Source organism: Lactuca saligna, chromosome 5 (genome assembly GCF_052625555.1).
Source record: "Lactuca saligna cultivar CGN05327 chromosome 5, ASM5262555v1, whole genome shotgun sequence".
In the NCBI taxonomy this organism is placed as follows: domain Eukaryota; kingdom Viridiplantae; phylum Streptophyta; class Magnoliopsida; order Asterales; family Asteraceae; genus Lactuca; species Lactuca saligna.
This window is the reverse complement of record NC_136421.1, coordinates 188,397,880-188,421,864: the sequence shown is the minus strand read 5'-3', so window position 1 is coordinate 188,421,864 and position 23,985 is coordinate 188,397,880. Positions and strand designations below refer to the sequence as shown.

General features: G+C 36.2%; 2 protein-coding genes across 2 annotated transcripts; one reads left to right on the top strand and one right to left on the bottom strand.

Moving 5' to 3' along the window:
• Window positions 1–6,948: 6,948 nt before the first annotated feature.
• On the bottom strand, window positions 6,949–7,353 carry LOC145046052 (uncharacterized). Its single transcript, XM_078994340.1, has one exon. It carries the CDS (start codon window positions 7,351–7,353, stop codon window positions 6,949–6,951), a length of 405 nt encoding a protein of 134 aa, XP_078850466.1.
• A 2,308-nt stretch (window positions 7,354–9,661) lies between these two features.
• LOC144998015 (uncharacterized) lies at window positions 9,662–13,333 on the top strand. The gene has a single exon (XM_078957857.1). The coding sequence runs from the start codon at window positions 9,717–9,719 to the stop codon at window positions 13,071–13,073; it is 3,357 nt and encodes a 1,118-aa protein (XP_078813983.1). The 5' UTR covers window positions 9,662–9,716; the 3' UTR covers window positions 13,074–13,333.
• The last annotated feature ends 10,652 nt before the right edge of the window (window positions 13,334–23,985 follow it).

Genomic DNA, 23,985 nt, shown 5'->3' with positions numbered 1-23,985 from the left:
TTTCTGATGTTTCTTTTAGACCATTCATAAATGAATACCGCATCATCCGTATGGAATAAATGTGAAATCATTGGTCCATTGTTAGGAAGTTGTACTCCATCAAAAATACCTTTTTCACACGCAGTTTTCGTGACCGCGTTCAATCGTTCCATAGCCAAAATAAACAAAAAATGAGAGAGCGGATTCCCTTGTCGCACGCCTTTAGTAATATCAAATTCGTCAGTCGGGGACCCGTTCACGATTACAGAAGATCTCGAAGCCCACAAGCAACCTTTAATCGAAGTTATCCACTTCTGACCAAAATTCATTTGTGCTAGAGTCGATTCAATATATTCCCAACTCACCGAATCGAAGGCTTTATCAAAATTGACTTTAAATCGTAATGTTTTCCTCTTTGACTTGTTAGACCATGAGCATGTTTCATTCACTATAAGACGACAATCAAAAATGTTTCATCCTTCCACATATGTTGTTTGTTCTTCTCCAATGACACCACCTATAACCACTTTGAGTCGCATTGCCAGAACTTTAGAGATTATTTTGTATAGACAACCAATCAATCTTATGGGTCCATCATTCAATTTCAAAGGATCTTTGTTCTTCGGAGCCAACGTGATGAGACAGGCGAAACAACCTTTAGCTAGAACTCCATGCCGCTCGAAATGTTTAACGAATTCAATTATATCCTTCTTTAGCAAATCCCAATAAGTTTTAGTGAATTTGAACAAGAACCCATCGAGACTATGGGACTTTTTACTGCCACAAGACCAAACAACTGTTTTAATTTCTTCATCTGAGAAGGGGGCCTCTAATGTGACATCCCCAAAATCTCGGCCAGAAAAGAACGATTTCATTTATGCTTTTTAAAATAATTTTCAGAGTAAATCCTTTTAATTTTAAAAGAGATGCGGAATTTGTTCCCAAAAACAAAACATGATAAAATAGATATTTATCAAAACATTTCATAAAGAAATATGATTTCATTGCATAATCAAAAGTCGGGATGTCATGTTCCGATACAGATCATAAAGCATAAACGATAGCATTACAAGTCATTCAACAAATATATACATATACAGACTTGTAAACAAAACAACTTGATGTTCGCCCATCTTAAGCTATTGCGCCACTTCCTGTAAAATAAATCAACTGAGTGGGTCAGGCTTGGGAGCCTGGTGAGCATATAGGGTTTTCAACCCACAATAATTATATTTAATTTCAACAATCAACAATAAACCCGATTACCCATTCTCGTTATCCTCACCTTACGTTCCTAAAAATAACGTCTATTATAAGGAACCTATTTCAGGATTTTTCATCGGGACGGACATCATTGCAGAGGGGCTTCCTCAACAATAAGTGTCCTAAAGGCAACCATGTGGGGGATAGAGTACACCGGTGAACACGTCGTTCACAACACCTACAGGTAATGAGCCTGCTAGTGTTCCACAGGACAGTCTAGAATAGTCCGTGGTCGTCATCCATACTCTGCTGAATGACTAGAATAACACCAATAACACCGAGGCCTCTCATCTGTTTATTACACACCAATTATCTACCCATGTTCTACCCTAACATATTAGTAGATAAAAATATACATCTTTATACATAGTTTAAAAACCTGTATAACATGCTTTAAGCAATACATATTCCACATAACAGATGAGGCATACACACATAACACGTATTTCATAAAGAATACATTAACCAAAAACTCATAGTGTCCTGTGGAACGTATCAAGGAACGGATTACAAACCCTGTTCATTAAATCTATGAATGTTGCTGGAGCATTGGTTAGTCCAAACGACATAACCAAAAACTCATAGTGTCCATATCGGGTTCTGAATGCAGTCTTCTCTATATCCTGCTCTCTTACTTTTAGCTGATGATATCCTGACCTCAAGTCGATCTTTGAGAAATAACTTGAACCTTGTAGCTGATCGAATAGGTCATCAATCCTCGGCAACGGATATCTATTCTTTATTGTTGCCTTATTCAGCTCTCGGTAATCAATGCACATCCTCATGCTTCCATCTTTCTTCTTTACGAATAACACCGGAGCTCCCCAGGGTGATGAACTAGGTCTAATGAAACCTTTGTCCAATAACTCCTGAAGTTGCATCATTAACTCCTTCATCTCCGTCGGTGCTAATCGATAAGGTGCTTTTGCAATTGGCGTTGTTCCGGGCAACAAGTCAATACGAAATTCTACTTGTCGATCGGGCGGTAATCCAGGAAGATCTTCGGGAAATACTTCCGGATAATTACACACAACAGGAATATTTTGCATCACCTTCTTTTCCTTCTTAGCATCGATCACGAATGCTAAATATGATGTACATCCCTTGGTCAAACACTTTCTGGCTTTCATTAGAGAAATGATTCCAGAATTTACTCTGCGTTTATCTCCATACACCATAAACGATTCCTTTCCAGGCGGATTCACTTTCACTATTTTCTTCTTGCATAAAATTCCGGCATCATTGGCACTAAGCCAATCCATTCCCAAAACGATGTCGAAACCATTAAGTTCGATAGGCAATAATTCCTCGTGGAACTTATTCCCATTCAAGTCGATTAAGATGTTTTTCATACGATGGCTAATAGGTACAAACTTGCCACTAGCAACTTCGATTAATAAAGCATTATCTAGTCTATCAACAGGCAAAGCTAGTTTTCTACCAAATTCATGCGATATAAAGGAGTAGTTGGCTCCAGAATCAAATAAAATTTGGGCAGGCAAATTGTTAACGAGAAAGGTACCTGAAGCGACATCAGCTTCATCTTTAGCAGCTTCCAGTGTCATCTGGAATGCTCTCGCCTTTGGCTTTGGCGGAATGTTGGGTCTTGCTGCCTCCTTCTTCTTTGGACAATCCCTTGAGATGTGCCCCTCCTCACCGCAACCATAACAAACATTCTTGGTGAAGGTGCATTCGTTGGCATAATGCCCTGGCTTTCCATATTTGTAGCATGTGGTTTCCCCGCCACACTTCCCATGATGCTTCTTCTTGCACTTGTCGCACCATTTCGCCTCTACCTTTCCTCCACTTCCTCTCGAACTAGACTTCGAGAATTTATTTTTCTTGCTGGACCCTGAAAATCCATCGATTTTCCTTTTCTCACCAACCTCTGACCTTTCCAGACCTTTTTCCCTGATCTGGGTCTCAACATTTCTAGCAGCCCAGATGGCAGCTTTCAATGTGGTTGCTTGCTTAACCATTGGACCATAGTCCACTGGTAGTCCAAGGGCAAACTTGTTGACCTTAGAGAGTTCTGTAGGCACCAAATATGGGATAAACTTCATCTTTTCCGTGAAACTTGTAGCGTATTCAGTAACGCTCAATTTCCCTTTCTTCAAATTCTGAAACTCATTACTGATTTCCAGAAGGTCCTGCTCGGAGCAGTATTGTAGCTTTAGTTGTTCCACAAAGTCTTCCCAAGACATTTTGCTTGCTTCTCCCTTGGGCATAGAGTCAGCTAACAGCTTCCACCAACTCAACACACCAGATTTTAGCAGAGGGATCGCAAGAGCGGTCTTCTGCCTGTTGCTGCATTCGCAACTTTCAAACATAGTCTCCATTTCGGAGACCCAGTTCATAACTTGCACCGGCGTCGGGCTTCCGGATAGGCATGGTGGTTTGGATGCCATGAAATCCTTATACTTGCACCCACGACCATCATTTCCTCCATACTGGTTATTGCGTCTAACCACTGGTTGTTCGTCTTGACCAATGATCCCACTAAAGTTTTCTCCTTCAGACTGCCCTCCATTCTCCTCGGGCTCTTCCGCTTGAATTGACGGTTCTTCACGATTCTGCCTAAGCAGGCGTCTTGTTTCTTCCATCTGACGATCCAACATCATTTGAATCATCATTTGTACACCAGCCATTGTTATCGGCTCAGGTGCAGCAGCTACGACAGGTACTTGCTCGATTACAGGCGGTTGATTCCTGTTTTCATTATCATTTCCAACTCCGCTTCTTGTTCTCACCATTTTGATCTATACACCGAATAATTTCACCTTATTACTCCAAACGATTACATGCTAGTTCTAATATCGTACATATACGCTTAGAATCCTAAACACATAAACCTTCAGATCCGGTTGGCAATAAACCGTAGATCCGAACAAATAATATCATATATGGCAACATATAACATTTAGCACATAAAAGCATTTTAGGCAACTTTCCTAAAATAAACTAGTGCTTGTTCTAAAATCCAACAGACACACACCTCGCAATTTCCACTTAGCATCCTAAGTTTAAGTCTAGAAATCCTACAAATTCCTAGTTCGCTTAAACTAATGCTCTGATACCAACTGTGACATCCCCAAAATCTCGGCCAGAAAAGACCGATTTCATTTATGCTTTTTAAAATAATTTTCAGAGTAAATCCTTTTAATTTTAAAAGAGATGCGGAATTTGTTCCCAAAAACAAAACATGATAAAATAGATATATATCAAAACATTTCATAAAGAAATATGATTTCATTTCATAATCAAAAGTCGGGATGTCATGTTCCGATACAGATCATAAAGCATAAACGATAGCATTACAAGTCATTCAACAAATATATACATATACAGACGTGTAAACAAAACAACTTGATGTTCGCCCATCTTAAGCTCTTGCGCCACTTCCTGTAAAATAAATCAACTGAGTGGGTCAGGCTTGGGAGCCTGGTGAGCATATAGAGTTTTCAACCCACAATAATTATATTTAATTTCAACAATCAACAATAAACCCGATTACCCATTCCCGTTATCCTCACCTTACGTTCCTAAAAATAACGTCTATTATAAGGAACCTATTTCAGGATTTTTCATCGGGACGGACATCACTGCAGAGGGGCTTCCTCAACAATAAGTGTCCTAAAGGCAACCATGTGGGGGATAGAGTACACCGGTGAACACGTCGTTCACAACACCTACAGGTAATGAGCCTGCTAGTGTTCCACAGGACAGTCTAGAATAGTTCGTGGTCGTCATCCATACTCTGCTGAATGACTAGAATAACACCAATAACACCGAGGCCTCTCATATGTTTATTACACACCAATTATCTACCCATGTTCAACCCTAACATATTAGTAGATAAAAATATACATTTTTATACATAGTTTAAAAACCTGTATAACATGCTTTAAGCAATACATATTCCACATAACAGATGAGGCATACACACATAACACGTATTTTATAAAGAATACATCAGATCTATAAGATAGAAGAGAGTGAATATACACTCACTCGTATAACAACCAAATATATACACATAACACGTGTTTGATAGGAAATACTTCATAATATTGCGTTGGAATGAAAATAACTACACACTCACTTGATCAAAAGATGATCGGGCAGCACTACGGCTTGCAGAAGAGGTGTTTCTCCGTAGATCTGGAAGATCTTCACAAAACCGGGCTCCTCGCGGGCAGCGTTTCGGCTCGGGAATAACGCTCTTCGGGATCCTCGGGGCTTCGGATCTTACTTCGGGGCTCGGGAATATTACCGGGGCTTTGGGGTATAAACAGCATGCAAAACGAGGCAAAACTTAGAGAGAGGGAAGAGTTTGAACAAGAGAAAATGGCTGAATTCGAGTTCTATTTATAGGCTGTTGGGTCTGGGATTACGCGAGGCGTACTCAAATTACGCGGGGCGTACTCGGGTTACGCGGGGCGTACTTTGACGTCACTGCGTGCGTCGACTGGTGGCACTCGAGTATCGGTCAGACAAGTTGCAACCGACTGAGTACGCGGGGCGTACTCAAATTACGCGGGGCGTAATTGACTTGTCAAACTTCTAAATTGCGTAAGTTTCGCATACGAGCTCCGTTTTCGACGTTCTTTATATCCACGCGAAGGTCAGACTATACTCTACAAATTTCATTTAGACTCCGTCGGCTAATTTTTTACTTTTATTTTTATTATTTATTTTTAGAAGGCCGGGACAGAAAAACTTCATTTTAAATTCATAACTTCTTCGTCTGACGTCCGTTCTCGCCTAACTTTTCATTGTTTCGCCACTAACAACACGATCTTCGACTCTCATTTAGATTGTTTCGGCTAAAAACCGCTCGATCTCAAATCGAGTATTCGGGCTGCATACTGCCACGTCGAAACTTCAGAAAATCATAACTTCCTCATACGAAGTCAGATTTGGGCGTTCCTTTTATGCACGCTCTCGGTTTAATGAAATCTACGACTTTCGTTTAGATCGCTAAGGCTAAATATCGCTCTATCTCAAATTCATATTTTACGTCACTCGGCGTCGTGCCGGTTCTGTCTTGAAACTTCGACAGGTCATAACTTCTTCGTTATAACTCGGATTTTGGCATTCCTTATATCTCCGGAATCCTTGTTTCAACCACTACAACTTTATGCAAAGATATCGGGCGTATCTCGCACTTTAATTTTGATGCTTATTTTATTCTTAATTCGTTAAATTATAAAAATCAAGAAAATAAACACATAATTCACATAGTTCACAAATAATACATTTTTATTATTTCAAATTTAGTTAGAAAGGTTAACCTAGAGTATTACATTGCTAAAAATGGCAAGCCCAGAAACACGGGCGTTACATCTAACAAACTAACGTTAGTGGATGATATGGATTTGAGGTTTTCATTCGTTGGTTTAGGTCTTAGATACCATCGTTCAGAAAACTTGTTTTCGAAGAATAGGAAGACCTCGCGCAGTTTATCGCATTTGGTTCTATTTTCCACTCACCATTTATTAGCAGCCCATTTATTATGTTTTTCCTTTTTTTTATTATCGACAAAGGTGTGAAAGAATTTAGAACTTTCATCCCGATCCACAATCGATTTTATTCTAGATTTTTGCTTCAAGTCCTGGGCATTATTTTTTTCCGTCTCAGATTTTTTTGGAATAGGTTTCTACTCTCCGAGATTTCATCATCACTAAGAACTCTAGATTCAACACTTTAGTCTAGCTCTTGTAAACGATCTTTAAACTTTTTAAGATCAGATAGTTCCTTAGGGTAATCCAGTCTCCTCCATGCCTTAATCTCATTTTTCAGATGTTTTAACTTAACCGCCAAATAGGAGTCAGGAGTACCGTAACCTCTAAATTCCAACCATGCTTGTGTGATTGTCTCATTAAAACCATCTTTCTGAAACCAAGAGTTGAATAGTTTGAACGGAGGAGGACCAAATTCCACCACTTCAGTAGTCAACAAAACCGGACAATGATCTGAATTTTCTCTAGGTAGAGCAGTGACTATTGAGGAGGGGAAAGCATCAGTGAAGTTTGAACATAAAAGTATACGGTCTAACTTGCTAAGATTGAGTTCACCACTACAAAAGTAAGTGAATTTGTTCCCATCCATTCTATGATCCGTAAGACGAGTTTCGAATATAATCTATTGAACTTAAAGGTAGATTTAGCTCAAAATTGAGAGTAAACTCTTTCCTCTGGTCTTCTGAAGATGTTAAAGTCTCCCATGAAGATCCATATGCCTTGTTTATCATGCTTGATTTGAACAAGGTCACTCCACAGTTTCTCTTTGTCTACGACCAACTGTGGACCATATATATTTGCTTTTTCTATTTTGTCTCTCAATCCTCTCCAGTTCCCAATTGTAATAAGAAAATAATGGGATTTTATGGTTTCAAAGCAATGGAATAGAGAATTATCCCAAATACTTACCAACCCACCAGATCTACCATGAGATCCAACACCATCGAAGTCGAAGTTACCATTACCCCGACATCCTTCCACATTAACATCCTCCAAGTTAACCAATTGGGTCTCTTGGATGCAGATAAACGATAAACTATGTTGATTTTTAAGATGTCTTACCCAACTTACTTTATAGTGCTAACCAATACCTCTGATGTTTAGTGTCAAGCAATTCATTAGACACCAGCATGCTCACATGATTCACCCATAATTTCAGCAAGAACTAGGCTATCTACCTCAACATCAAACCCTAATTCATACCTTATGGCGACTGTTTGGATCTTCTCTTTGGTAGCTGTAGACTCTTTTGTGATTTCATGAGTTTGTCCTAGCATATGATGTCTACCTAAGCTATGATTGAGGTCTGGAAGAGGAGTGGCACCTAAAATTGTTTCACCACCAAACAACGGGGGGATAGAGCAGAAATAGGCTTGGTTTTTTTCGAAGGATCTATTATTGAAGTCCAAAGGTCTAATCCTAACTGAGAATGAGAAGGGCCCAAAACAGCCTTCCTGGCTAGGGATTTTAATGGCCCAATTGGCATTGACACTGGCCAAACATTTAGCACACCAGATTCAAGGATTGGATCAACACATATATCAAAATTGTGCTCAATATATTGTCGTCGTTTCCTTGATTCTATCGACGACGATTCCCTAGGCAACAATTCGACTACTACCTCCAAGTTGTTAGTCGTTGAGTCCACGTTTTCCCGAGCCGACGGCGGCGACGGAGGAGATGGAGGCGGGGACGACACCATCGAAGAAGACGTATTAGAATCTTTTTGTTTTTCTCGTTCACCTGACGCACACTTTTGTGTTCTGAATGATTCGGAGGATCGAACTCGAACGAGTACCAGTACTGATCCTCAAATTCGACAATAGCCACATCGAAGGTTTTACCATATGCTGAAATCTTAACAGCATCATTGATCTTTAAATGGTACTCAGTGAGTATACCAATTTTAATATAAGAGTAGTCCACCCTAGAAGAAATATCATTGAAGTTCGAGATAATGCGACCAAAATTTTTTAATATTTGACTGAAATTGTCTTCACTCCATAGATTTATTGGTAGTCCATTGATCCTGATCCAAGCTACTCTATTAGTGTTTCGTTCGTCCATATACCTTTATCTCATCCAGTTAAAGCAATACACCCATTTGTTCTTGTGTTTAAGAAAGGCATCAGCTTCGACTGATATGGGAAAATGATGCACAACCTTTAGACCACCCATGTACTTGATTTCAAAGTCTTCATCATTTCACATCTTCAGCAAGGATTGGATATGTCCAAGATGATCGAATGATTTTGCTTCGCCAATGAGAGTTCCTTTCTTCAACCAATTCGGCATATGATGTACCGACTGTAGTTTAATTGGATTCTGTACCCAAGGATTTTGACACCGGTTACGGTTGGCATCACCACTTACTAGTGACACTTATAACACTACGAATTTTTCAAAGTGCAGTTTGCACCATTTTCACCATTTTCTAGTGTGGTGGGGAACCTAACCAACAAATAATGATATTTTTGATGTGGTATTTGATGGTGCAGTTCGTTACCCGCACCAATTAATAATATTGGTGCGTCTTATTAACTCACTTGTGTACTAGTGACACTTATAACACTAATATCTCGAGGAAAACAACCCCACTGGCCCACAATTTGCAAATAACTATTAGTGAGCCAGACTTTTATTGTTAAGCTCTATGAATTAATTAATAATTATGACCCGATGGTTACATTACAACATGCTTGAATATATTCGGATCTGCTGGACCGCTACTGTTTTTGTGCGTCTGTGTAAAGATATTTTAGAAAAGATGTTTCTTTACGTGGTAACATGTAATAGATCCATGATGTGTAAAGTGTACTTTTTTCAAGATAAGGGTTAGTGGATGCTTTAGGCAAAAGCAGAATTTGAATATTACGTGTTCTGTGCATGGAAATGGCATATATCTATAAATCTTGACCTCATCATTGGTGTCTTCATGAAGAAACAGTAATCATGAGTAAACTATGGATGGGTGGGCTCTTTCTCCTCTTCACTTTTGCAACCACAAACCTCACTTCTGGATGCTTCGAACACGAGAGGGCAGCTCTTCTTCGATTCAAACACAACCTGTCGGACCCTTCTGGTCGACTATCATCTTGGAATGGAAACAACTGTTGCAACTGGCAAGGCGTTGACTGCAATAATGCAACAGGATATGTTACAAGGCTTGACCTCGGAACCGATTCTTCTGATGAGAAGTTAGAGGGAAATGAGTTGAATTCGTCTTTGGCCGAGTTGAGTCATCTGAGTTACATTGATTTCAGTGGGAATTATTTTGGTGGCAGCCCCATTCCTGAGTTCATCGGATCGCTGACAAAACTCAGGTATCTGAATCTTTCTTCCATGGGCTTTTCTGGCATCGTTCCTCACTCTATTGGAAATCTATCGAATTTGCGGGTACTTGATCTGAGTAATATGGAACTAGTTGTTGATGAATTCTCATGGTTCTCGAGTCTTTTATCACTCAAATCTCTTGATCTGAGTGGGCTGAGCGTTGTTAATGCTCCAAACTTACACAAAGTGCTGTTGTGTATGATTTCTTCTTTACGAGAGTTGAGCTTGTCCGGGTGCAATCTTTCTAATTCTCATTTCCATCGCATGCATCTTGAATTGAATCTTACGCGCTCTACCATTCAAACACTTGATCTTCATTCCAATTTCCTCCAAGGCCAGTTCCCTCTGTTTTTACGAAACTTGAGCTCTTTACAAGTTCTTGATCTTTCATTCAACCAACTGAATTCTTCAATCCCGTTCATGAACAACGTTCAAGATACTGGGATCTGTGGGTTGAAGCGGTTGGATCTTTCGTACAATTCTATGGGAGGGAGGTTCACGGGGCCATCAACCAATGTATCCGAATGCGCTCAATTTTCTCTGGAGACACTGAATTTAAATGACAACATGTTACTTGGTGAAGTCCCATCCTCACTGGGTAGACTTAAAGCCTTGAGAGAGTTGAATCTTGGAGGGAACGAGTTAACAGGAAACATCCCTGAAGTTGTAGGAACTTTAACAAGTTTGCGGGAATTACGTCTGGATGATAACCATTTAACAGGTTCGATTCCGATTTCTATCAGAAACCTGCTGCGGTTACAAAAACTAGATTTATCTGTAAACCTTTTAAATGGGACGATTACATTCCTTCCGGGAGAACTGTCAAATCTAGAAATCCTGTCTGTCAGAAACCACCATTTTCGGAGTATCCAAGATTCTGGGCTCTGGAGACTTTGTCAGTTAAAACACTTGGATCTTTCATTTAATTTTATAGAAGGGGAATTGACTGGGCCATCAACAAATGGATCCGAATGTGTCCAATTTGATCTGGAGACACTGGATCTACATTACAACAAGTTTGGTGGAAAAATCCCGACATCACTAGGAAGGCTTACGTCCTTGAGAAAGTTGAATCTTGGATGGAACGAGTTAACAGGAACCATCCCGGAATCTTTAGGAAATTTAACAAGTTTGCGGGAATTATATCTACCTTGGAACAAATTAACAGGTTCGATTCCTACATCAATTGGAAACCTGCTGTTGTTACAAGAACTACATTTATCTTGGAACCTGTTGAACGGGACCATACCATTCTCACTAGGACAGCTATCCAATATAGAATTTGTGTATCTCTACTACAATTGGTTGTCTGCACTTCCATTATCGCTTGGAAACCTCTCAGAACTCAGGCATCTTGATATATCAAATAACCATTTACAAGGGCCTCTTCCTACCATTGGACGACTTTCCAAACTTGAATATCTAGATATATCGAACAATTCTTTATCAGGTATAGTCACTGAAGCCCACTTCACAAACACATCAATGTTAGAATTCTTTGATGCAACCTCAAACTACAGGTTGAGGTTCAAGATTTCGCCCAATTGGAAGCCTCCTTTCCAAATATCAAGCCTTCGACTTGGATCTTGCAAAATTGAATCAGAATTTCCAGAATGGATTCGAGCACAAACATGTCTTGAATATCTAGACCTTTCCAATACTAGTATTTCTGGACCTCTTCCAGATTGGCTTGGCGATTGGCTTGTCGAGCTTCCTCTCTCGTTCCTGGCTCTCTCCAATAACTTTCTCAACGGTCCATTGACAAACCTTGTATCCAGCCACAGCCCAAACTGTTCTATAGTGTTAGATATATTGCTTCTTAAGAACAACCTCTTCAATGGATCAATTCCAGATTTATTGTGTAATATGATGTCATATATAATGGTTCTTGATCTTTCTAGAAATATGCTTTCTGGGACTCTTCCAAAGTGCTTCGGACTTCTTCCAAACCTGCAGGTTCTGATATTAAGTTCTAACCAGCTCTCGGGTGTCATTCCAAGCTCTCTCGGGAATCTTGGGTCATCGCTACAATGGTTATCTCTAAACAACAATAGTTTCCAAGGTGAACTTCCAAAAACTCTAGCAAATTGCACAAGTTTAGCTTTGTTGGATTTGGGTGAAAACAGATTCTCTGGAAGTGTACCAAAATGGATTGGTGAAAATATGAAGGAGCTTGTTGTCCTCAGGCTACATAAAAACAGCTTCACAGGTCCAATTCCTGTAGAGTTGTGTGAAAGATCCACCCTCCAAATCATGGATCTTGGAGAAAACAAATTAACAGGAACCATCCCTCGCTGTTTCAAGAACTTAAGTGGAATGATCACAGGAGGCCACATCAGTATTTCTTTTTCACGCTCATACGAACTGAGTTTAACCCAAGTAATGCAAGGAGTTGTGCTAGAGTATACAACGACATTGAGTTACGTTGTCAACATGGACCTTTCGTGCAATAAACTGGTGGGGGAAATACCCAAGGAGTTGGTACTTCTTACCGGATTGCTTGGTCTTAACCTGTCAAAAAATCAACTCACTGGTCATATTCCGGAAAGAATTGGTGATATGAAATCGTTAATGTCTCTTGATCTTTCCATAAACCATCTTTCAGGGATGATCCCACAAAGTCTGTCGGCATTGACGTTTCTTAGCCATCTGAATTTGTCACACAATAACTTATCAGGAAGAATTCCAACAGGAAGTCAGCTCCAGACACTCATTGATCCATCCATATATGCTGGTAATAATGAGCTTTGTGGTAGTCCGTTGCCGATCAAGTGCAGCCATGATGATGTCTCAGAAATTGGAAGAAGTTCTGAGGAAGATGAAGCCGATGATGGCGATGAGAACATATGGATTTATGGTGCAACAGGTGGTTTCACAACCGGGTTTATGGGAATTGTCGCAATTCTGGTGCTTAAGAACAGATGGAGACTTGCTTTCTTCAATCTTGTGGGTTATTGCATCAGCAAGAAACTGTGAAACTTAGAGGAAAATTACAATGCTTGATCAAATTTTCAGATTTCGTTTCATGTCTTGAACAAGGCCTTGAACACAAAATAAAGTGGAGTTAAAGTGGAGTAGATCGAGCAACTCGTCTAAAAGTTCATGGTCCGATGGGAACTTATGTAAGTTTTTTTGTTGTTGTTCTATGTAAATGTTAAATGCTTTCTATGTGGTGTCAAGTTTGCCTAATTAAGGTTATGTTTGAGTTAGTTATAATAAAAAAGGCATTTGGACAATTTTCTTGACATTTATTTTTTTATTTTTCCCAAAGATTTCCTACCAACATGTTTGAGACAACATTCTAACGAACATAGTCATTTAGTGATAGTGATAGATTTTCAAACAATTTTTGACAAATTTCGTGGTTAATCAGGCTGTAAATAGTGCAGATTTAAAACAAAACATTTAAAATCCAATTTAAAAAAAAAAAAAAAAAAAAAACATGCAGAAAAATCTAATACAAAAGTTGACTAGTCATCACAATTGTGCATCTGAGTTTCTAGAACAATACCCAACAAACTTACAACTAATGCCCAAGTCCGCCCACATAGCTCTCTGCATAAGCCACTATTGAACATCATTTATAGCGATTATACCCTATCAAAGATATGTTGTGTAATGCTTATGAGTGAAATTAAGAAAAGTAGACCACGTAAAATCTAGGAGTTTTGTTCTTACCACTGCTTTGTGTAAGCAACTCTTGTATTCAAGAGGTGGTGAATCTCAATCCATCCAAACTTGTATTCTCTGAGGTTTCTCTTGTACACTACCATTTGTAGACCTCGTGGGGGTACCTTTCAATGTTTCGAGCGCTCTGCCTTAGAGAATTGAATCAATATCTGCATTAAGATATAAGATTAATTAAACAACTGCAACAGGATTTGAATGTTCCAAAAACAAGTACGCATGCTCAAGAAAACAGTAAATAAAATGGTGAAAGTACATCATGTTTTCTATGTTCTTACCTGAAAAGACTTCAATGGCTGGCCAATGTCGTATTCTTAATGAGGAAAGTTCTTTGCGTGTGTGTGTATATATATATATATATATATATATATATATATATATATATATATATATATATATATATATATATATATATATATATATATATATATATATATATATATAGTGTATTACAACATTCTACTTAATAAAGATGTTAGCTAATCTGCCAAATTAGAGTTTTGGTTTGTTTAGGATGCGTCGAGTATTTTGATCGCATTTATATGCCAATAGATAGGTATAAGAAGTAGAATAGGGTTATCTCTACTTTAGTTAAAAATACAATGTATCAACCAATTTAACACATAAAAAAATCATGAAATATGTTTAATACTGAATATTGTTCATCTTCCTCGTCTTCAATTCCTTTATGGTATCAGAGTCTTGGTTTTGCTTCTCAAACTTTCTACTCTTCAATAGTTTTCTCCTTTTTTTTTTCAAATTCCTAACAGCCTTTAGACAGCATCAATCTTCTTTTCCTCTTCAAGAATCAAGAAGCAAATTACAGTCAGAATCAACTTCAGCATCATACAAAAATTACAACCAAAGGCTTCTTCTCATCACCCAAAATAAAGAAGCAAATTCAGCAGTCAATCATCAATCATGAAAATACATACAAAATTTTTTTACTTTTTTCACTACAAGAAAAGTCCTTATTAGTGACCAATTGTTTAGTGACGATCTAAAATTTTATCACTAACAGCATCATTTAGTCACCAGGCATTAAGTCATCATTGAATTTTGGTAATCCTACAAATTTAATGACCAATTCCATGTGGTGGTCACTAAATCGGTCACTAAAACGTGAAAAGAATTAAAATGTTTTTTTTTCATATCGTAACAACTATTAGTGAATAAAAATAATGGTCATTATGTTAGAGGCTTAGTGACAAAAAATAGTGAATTATAAAATGAAAACAATTATAGTGACCACAAAATAGTAGTCACAATTTTCAATTAAGAATTAAACAATATATGATTTGGGTGTTGTACGTTATGCAAACACAAAAATACAATGGGGTGGTAAATTGCAACAAGCATCAGGCAAGAAACGTCTTATGCACTTCCAAATAAATGTGCATTACCTAGTTGTACTTGTTGCATAACAAGATATAACTTCGGTAGGATTTAGCAACTTTAGATATGTAAAGGAAATATTCTTGACAGCTCATAAATATGGAATTTGTGTGTCTGAACTTATGGGATATGTACGTTGGTGCACATGATTGCTTTAAAGGACACATGCAATAAGGGCTTATAAGCATTTCATGTTCATGGAGTCTGGTAACCATTTGACTGTCAACGAGTACCAAACAATCGACTAACCTAAACCCTTTTACCAAACATATTTACTATACTACCCGGAAAAAGTTGAGATCATTTTTTCATCGTAACGTTCAAACTCAGTGGAAGGGCATCTCGCTTCTCGTCAACAGATCAATCATCATAGTTTACCCTAAATCGACATACTAACATCCAGCGTCGCCGGTCCATCATCGTCTACCTATCGTCGTCGGTCCATCAGTGACTGCCTATCGCCATCGGTCCATCGTCGCTCCATACCCTCCCATCAAAGCACCTCTATTCTCCACTTGAAGTCAAATAGGTAATCTTTTCTCCACTCTAACCATCGATGTAGCTACATCTATTACTCTCATGTTACATACATCACTTTCCTGCTAATCATTTGTTCAATTTTGATAGGAATTAGATGGTTAAATACTATAAGGGGTAAATTAGGAAATTCATCTATGTTGGGCTAGGATTATAATAAATGGAGAGAAAGATCATAGTAGGGGATGTCGAGAAATTTGATAGTGTAATACTTTGTATTGGCTCACAAGCTTTCGGCTTAGAGAGAGGGAGATTCCCTGGGCAATCTTTTAGATTGTGTTATCGTTTAATCAATTAGTTCTATTTCATCATCTTCTTTCTTTTCAATTTTTCTCAGTTTGATCCTATTTCATCAAACCCTAATTTATGTTCTTCATCAGATTTCTAATCAATCGGCTCCCCAATTCCATTCTAGCAAATACTAATAGTAGCTAAAATCAACACAACTAGTAACATGAATTTCTCAACAAACAAAAAAACTTGATTTCCTATCATTAAATTAGCACATAGTTTACAATCAGCTGCATTTTTGTTTATTCATCCATTCTACCAAACTGTTGAATTCGAGCCATGCTATGAGGTTGTCTCCATACCTCTCTTTCAACCGTCACATGGGAAATCCAAATTCCGTTCATTATCAACACATATCTCTTAAATTATAAATCTTATCAAGGTTTTTTTATTTGGTTGTTCTGGATGATATAAAGCAAAACGTTCTAAAGAAGATTATCTCTTCCAACTCTATAACATCTTGATATTTTTTCATTACATGAGATAATGTTATTAGGGTTTCCCCTTGAACCTAACGAGCTTTTGGCAATATATGGACTAGTTAATTGGACAATGTAATCATGTGCTTTTGTTTCTTATATTGAAGATCCTAAAACTACTCTAAACTATCAATTTGGATTGAAGATGCAAAATTTGCAACATGATTTACTGATCATGAATGATTTTGGATGGCTATAGGTACTTTACTTGTTTTTGGTGCAATCAATTTGTAGAGTTCAAACCTTCCACTACAAGGAAAACGATTATTAGCGGCGAAAAAAGTCGCCGGTAATAAGTGGGGTTGTCGCCGGTAATAGCAATAGTGGCGACGCGTCACCGGTAATAAGTCGCCGCTACTGTTTCGTCGCTATTGATGAAATTGTCGCCGCTAATGATGCCTGTCACCAGTATTAATGTGTGTCGCCGGTAATAGTGTCACCGGTAATAACAATTTTTTTTTATTTTTTTAATTAAATATTTTGGTTGCCGGTAATAATATCGTCGGTAATTATATAACAACATTCGATTAAATATCAAAAATAATATTGTCGACGCTAATTACATAACAAACATCCGATTATAATTAATTGAATATCAAAAGTGATAATATCCGATTAAATATTAAAAGTAATAATGTCGCCCTGTATTAGTGTCACCGGTAATTACAAAAAACAACCAAAGTTTTACAATCTATGAAGTAGCAAAGGGTGACAACGTATGCAAATAAAACTCATCCCTACGTACCATCATCTTCATTCCCATCATTTTCTTGATTATTTTGGGATTGAAAAAACGAGTAAAGCTCATCCCTACATGTCGGGTCGTTGAGCATCGCACGAAGATTTTCCAACTACATATTTAATAACAACATATATAAACTTATAAGTTAAATTATCAAACGTAAACAAAAACTACCAAAATACATTGTTATTTTTAAACTAAGACAAAAAAAAAAAAAAAAAAAAAAAAAAAAAAAAAACCCGAAGTATGTTGTTATTTTTTGCACTTGGGACAAAAACCTAATTACCAAACTTTTTAGCCAATAATCACCACAAAACCAATATTACCAAATCAACATGCATTTTACGATGCTAAAGTAGATTGCTAATTCTAAACTAAGACAAAAAACCAAAGTACGTTGTTATTTTTTGCACTTGGGACAATAACATAATTACGAAACTTTTTAGCAAATAATCACCACAAAACCAAAGTAGATTGTTTTACCTGTGATGGTTGTGATGGTTGTGGTGGTGGTTGCGAAGGCTGTGGAATCGGTGGGAAAGCAGAAGGTTTACGACCAATGCCTCTAATATGCCACATCGCTCTCCTAATACTTTTTCAAACGCAACTCTTTCTTGAGTGGGTGTTAACTGACTTTCACCTTGAGTTTGTTCTAACAGCTCTTCAAGTAACCGATTCCGTAACTCCCAAAAGTGAGTAACAATTAAGTATAAATAAATATTTAATTATATGATAAAATTATAATTAAATACTTACATATTGTTGTTCCGCCTCAGCAGTAACAAATAGACCATTATTATCGGTATGAGTTCTGTGAAACGTTTCCACTCTCTTAAAGTTCTGTTTAACTTTAAAAATTAGATTATATTTTAAATAAATAATTACATGTATCGTACGCTACCTTCTTAACACTTTGCCATAATAAAATATCGAATTCAAAGTTCAAACCCCCCCAAAAAAATATCCAATTCAAACATGAATATGTGTATAGTACCCTAACAATTTTATAACATTTACATAATACATAAGAATATGAAATTCACATATTTTTACATACATATACCACATATACACAAAATACAAATACATTCACATACACACAAAATAGCATCCTACTTAAACCAAATACACATAATTTCACATATATAGATAATAACATCTTAATTATACCAAATACAAAAACTTCACAATTATATACCACATTTACAACAAACATACATACATTCACATACACACAATAACATCCTACTTATAACAAATACATATAATTTCACATATATATAGATAATAACATCATATATATATATATATATATATATATATATATATATATATATATATATATATATATATATATATATATTCTACCAAATATTGATATACCACATACATCAAATATCATATATACACAAAATTTTCACATACAAATATCAAATATACACACAATTTTCACATACAAATACCAAATTCACAAAAAAATTGAAATACTAGAACCCGTAGTGGCAGAAATCAACTGGTAATAGATGTAAAAACTGTTATTCACCCGATGAAGCTACAAATCCAAAACCTGGGAGCCATCCAAAATGTCACAAATCACTTCAACAATATTTGCAAGGGTAACATACAAATTAAATTACCAAAACTTAGAAATTTAATCAACATTTTTTCAGTGTTAATATACAAATTAACAAGGAAATTATCAAAGAAATTTTCAAATCAAATTACCTTAATTTCTTCAAGAACTTGACTTAGAAATTGGTCCCAAATCACACCTTAATCCCTAATACCCTTAATATGCACAATGTATGGAGAAATCAAGATGGAAGAAGAAAATTGAAGATGAACTCGGTAGAAGGTATAAGGGGCGAAGGAGAAAAGGGCAGCAAACAGAAAGCAATTAAGAAGAATGAAGTTTCTGCGTGCGTTTTTTTTTTTTATCTGCGTGAAGCTTTACCAACGACGCCTTTAGCGGCAACTAGTAGGTTATTATCGGCGACTCTTATCAATAGCGGCGACAATCTGGAGGGAAGGATACCACGTCAATTTTTAGTGAACTATTAGCGGCGACAATTTCAACCTTTAGCGGTGACACATATGTCGCCGGTATTAGGTTAGTTCGGATAAGGGACCCTAACCGTTGGATTTGATATTGATCGAATGGTCTAGATGTAATGGAAGGGGAAGACACGGATTCGGGTGATTACTCTTTAGCGGCGATGCTATTACCGGCGACAAGGGGTTTTAGCAGGCGACACTCTCTAGAGTCGCCGCTAAAAGCCCCTGTCGCCGGTAATAGCATCACCGCTAAAGAGTGATTTTCTTGTAGTGTTCCCTCTTGGTTGATTTCTTTATAATTTGTGGATTGCAGGTGACTTTACTTGTTTTTGTTCAAATATGGTTTTGCCATCTCTATTCGTTATTGTTGTAAGCATTTCTGATTGATCATGAAAATAGGTGATTTGCTTATTTTCAAATATTACTAATCTTCGTTTTACTTGATAAAAGAGGTTTAACTAACCAATGATTTTGGGTAAATGTATTCTTAGCGGTTGGAACAAGAAACTTGAAGAAGCTAATCAATGATCTTTCTTTGGATATTGGCAACAATGCAATCTGTAATGGCAGGTTCATACTAACTTATCCATCAAATCTTATCATCTGTGCTCAGTGCTCAAGTAAACAATTTCTTATAGTTGCATCTTCTTCTTTGTATGATAATTTAATGGAACATTTTGTTTATGCAGCCCAATCTTGTTTAGTTGGAGTTAAAGATAACATAGGAATTGGTAAATTCCTACACCTCATGTCTCATTTATTATCAAGAACATTTTAATAAAAAAAAAAGTATTAATTTCTCTATAGGGAATGATGCTTTGTCATATACAACGTTGGATTTTGCAACTACAAAAATGTTGTATGAGAATGTATTCAAATGGATTGCAGAAATTAAAGATTATAGTGATTCCATTGGCAACAACTTGTGCTTTAGGACAACTTAAGTCACACATGGGGTAATACATGTATTTCAGATTACTGCTTTCTCTTTTTCTCCATTAAGAGTCTCTTTCTTTTTGTCCCCATGAAGCCAAAAACAAACAATTCCTTACCCTAGAATGCTTTTTACTCAAAACCTATGGTTACATTACATGAGTTGTGTTTTGTGATTCAAGAACTTTAGTGAGTGATGCTGAAGAGATACTAACAAGGCTCTTGATAATGACTAATGAATGGTCATGCTTTTTGGCATCTATTTATTACATATGCTTTTTGGATATTAATTATTCGTTGAAGAATGCCTTCCATTCACTTGTAACTTCTTATGAGAACCTTTAACTTATTATTACAACCTTCATCATTTTGGGAACTTTTATAAAAACATTTAAAGCGTCATTCTCGCCTTTGTTTGATGAGATGTCCTCATATTTGATACTTATGTGGGTAAGTTCTTTTTGCCGAAGTTTTTTATTCACTTATTCAAGTTATATTTTTTTAATATATAATAATGACTCCCTCTTTTATCAATATAAGGGCAAGGGAAAAAACAGGTGAAGAAAAAAGGATTGTTATTTTCATCTTTGATGATGTGGCTGAACAGTGTCGTGAAGCAGTTCTAAATCATAAAAATATCCATTTTTGTACTTGATCATGTCTACTAATCTATCATTTTTAATTAAATTTTTTTATATGTAAATATGTATTACAATACATATCTTCCTTTCCTTCTAGAAGCTTGCAATGATGAGAATCCTGATGTCTGCCAGGTCAGCACGGTTATCAATTACTGATTCAGGTTGTGTGTTCTTATAATTTTATTTTTTTATTTTTTTAGACAACTATATATGGACTTGGAGTGTGTGCAGAGTAATATGGTTATGTTATAAAACCATAATTTAGAGGTACATAATATAATACACAACATTTGTTTTATTTTATATTTACTTGAACTTTTTATATTTTATTTACTCAAACTTTTATACTTTATTTTTTTTTATTTACAGAGGCAATAAGACACCCTAATGCTCTCCACCCTCGGAATGTGATGGCATATGATAATGCAGTTACTGCTTTAGGGAAAATATGTCATTTTCATCATGATAGTACTGAATCAACTCAGGTATGTTCATGATTTATTTATGAAATGTGATACTTGTTTTTTCAATAAAGTACATATATAATTTAAAGTTTGCACAAATTATTCATGCATGGTTAAGCTCTTTGCAATTAAAGGAGATCTTATTGAGGCTAAAGTAGTCCATGAGCTACTTTGTTCAATGGACGAAAGGTATGGGGGTGTATATAATACGCTTTGATAACGATATTGCTATTTATTTGACTCAATCAATATGCTTTGAATTTCTTAATTTAAGTTGAATTATTGATTGAATGATTGATTAATTTCAGGAGGGAACAATGCTGATGGACAGGAAGTCAAAGTTTCTTGAATCTGAATATGAGAAGGTGATTGACTTCTAAATATGTTTATAGATTGATATAATATTTTTATATTTTCATGGTAAAGAAGAGGCTGAATTTATCTTCTTTAAATATCATTGTATAATCCTACTTTTATACAATTCATATGTATATTTACCTTTTCGTCATTTATGTATTATATATTATGGATTTTTTTTTAAGTTTGAGAATAGTTTATGCTTGTCATTTACTTTTTAGTGATTTATGTATTTTATATATATGCGATTATTTGTGTTTTAACCTTTTAGTCATTTATATATTTCTATGCTAATTATTTAAATGGGTTAAATGTAATAAATAACAACCTAAATTAGTAACGACTTTTTATGGTCACTGATTTGGTAAATCAGTGACCACTTTTATGGTCACTGATTTGACAAAACAGTGACGACTTTTATTGGTCACTGATTAGATAAAATAGTGACGGTCATCATTGATTAGTGACAACATTTAGTGACGACATGGGCTGTCACAGAATTAGTGACCAGAATATTTTAGTCACTATTTAGTGACAAATTTTATATTTTAGTCACTAATCAACTTTTGTGACGGACCTATAGTGACGAAAAGTGACCACCAGAAGTTTGGTCACTAAAGCACTTAGTGACGACTTCTTCCATTGTTAATGACCATTTTGTTTTCATCACTAATTGACATTTTTTTTTGTAGTGTTTCTTACTGAAACAAAAGAATCCAAGAAATCAATTATTTACTTCTATTAGAGATTAGAAACGTAGTTACTACAAATCTACTAACAAAAGCGTCGTCACAGAACCGTCGCACCCTGGCTTTGGAACCAGAGGTGTTGAATCGGGCAATCGTATTGTTTTTTTTTTTTTTTTTTTGTGTGTGTGTGTGTGGCACGACACGACACAGTTATATGTAATAGGATGCCATATTTTTATTTACTAACATGAAAATTACCTAATTATAACATGACAAGCAAAACAAAGAACCAAAGATAACATAAAATAATAATTAGTTTATTTAATTCATACTTAATCATATAAAACACAATAAACACGACAAGCACATGTTTATATCGTGTCAAAATTTGAACACGAACACAACCCGATGCAGTTTTTTTTACATTGGACACAAACAAAAATTTGTTGAAGTTTGAGGGAACCCTTATGTAGTTTAAAGGTTGCTTGTCCAATATGAGAAATTTTTATTCTGCCTCAATACTGGATTAATTCTATAAGAGTTAGCCGAAGGTGAGGCCGACCCATATGCGGTTGTTGGCTGTAGATTTGGACCTTGAGGCCCATAAGTGGGAAATATGTTTCCTGTCCAGTAGATATATATTGGTTGTGAATTTTGATATCTTGAAACCCATAACTGAGAACTACAATCAATGTCTCGTAGACATCCCCAAGCACTTGGACAAGCAACCCTTAAATTAAAAATCTCTTGTCCATTTTCCAACTTCTACAAAGCCAAACCCATTCAATTTTCAATAAAGCTAAAGATCTGAAACGAGTAAAATGCAGAGTTGAACTACAACTTGTTAAAGACAACTACCATCCGGAAATATTCGATTAGACCCAAATACAAAGAATAAGTAACTTCTAGGTTTGAGTAAAATTTTGGAATTAACACAAATTAAAAGAATAACTTTATCATTTTAAATCCCTAGACACATGGAGATCATAAAGCGCATACATAAACAAATAATTGAGTACCAACAGCACATGATTTGAGAAAGAAAAATGTTTTATGTTTTCTTTGGATGGGAAACGTAGATACCTTGAGGGCTCCAACACTACTAGAAACATAGGTTTTAGCGACGGAAAAATCCGTCGCTATTCCGTCGCTAAATGCTGTTTGCAATGGATCGGCCACAGATTCACTCCATAGGTAATAAAAAGGTGGCTAATTTCTCAGCTAGGGTTTTAGCGACGGATCGGGTTTTTCCTTGCGACAAAGGTAGCGATAGAATATCTGTCGCTAAATGTCACTAAATGTCACTCAATGCATTCCGTCGCTAATCTGTCGCAAATTTCCATGAACATATTTTTTTTCCGTAGCTATTCCCTTGCAAAATTCATATACTATTTTTTTTTCCGTTGCTTATCTATCGCAAACTTTAGACATGAATTTTTTTCATCACTAATCCCTTGCAAAGTTCATACATTAAATTTTTTTCCTTTCCGTCGCACACTTTAGACATGATTTTTTTTTTCCGTAGCTAATCCTTCGCAAAATTCATGCATTAAAATACTTTTTATTTTCTCACCACGAACTTGTAATATTATTTTTTTATTATGATTCTAAAAGAAAA

Excerpts from the sequence above, each read along its gene's own strand:
- LOC145046052 (XM_078994340.1), bottom strand. The coding sequence starts at position 7,353 with ATGGATGGGAACAAATTCACTTACTTTTGTAGTGGTGAACTCAATCTT.
- LOC144998015 (XM_078957857.1), top strand. The coding sequence starts at position 9,717 with ATGAGTAAACTATGGATGGGTGGGCTCTTTCTCCTCTTCACTTTTGCA.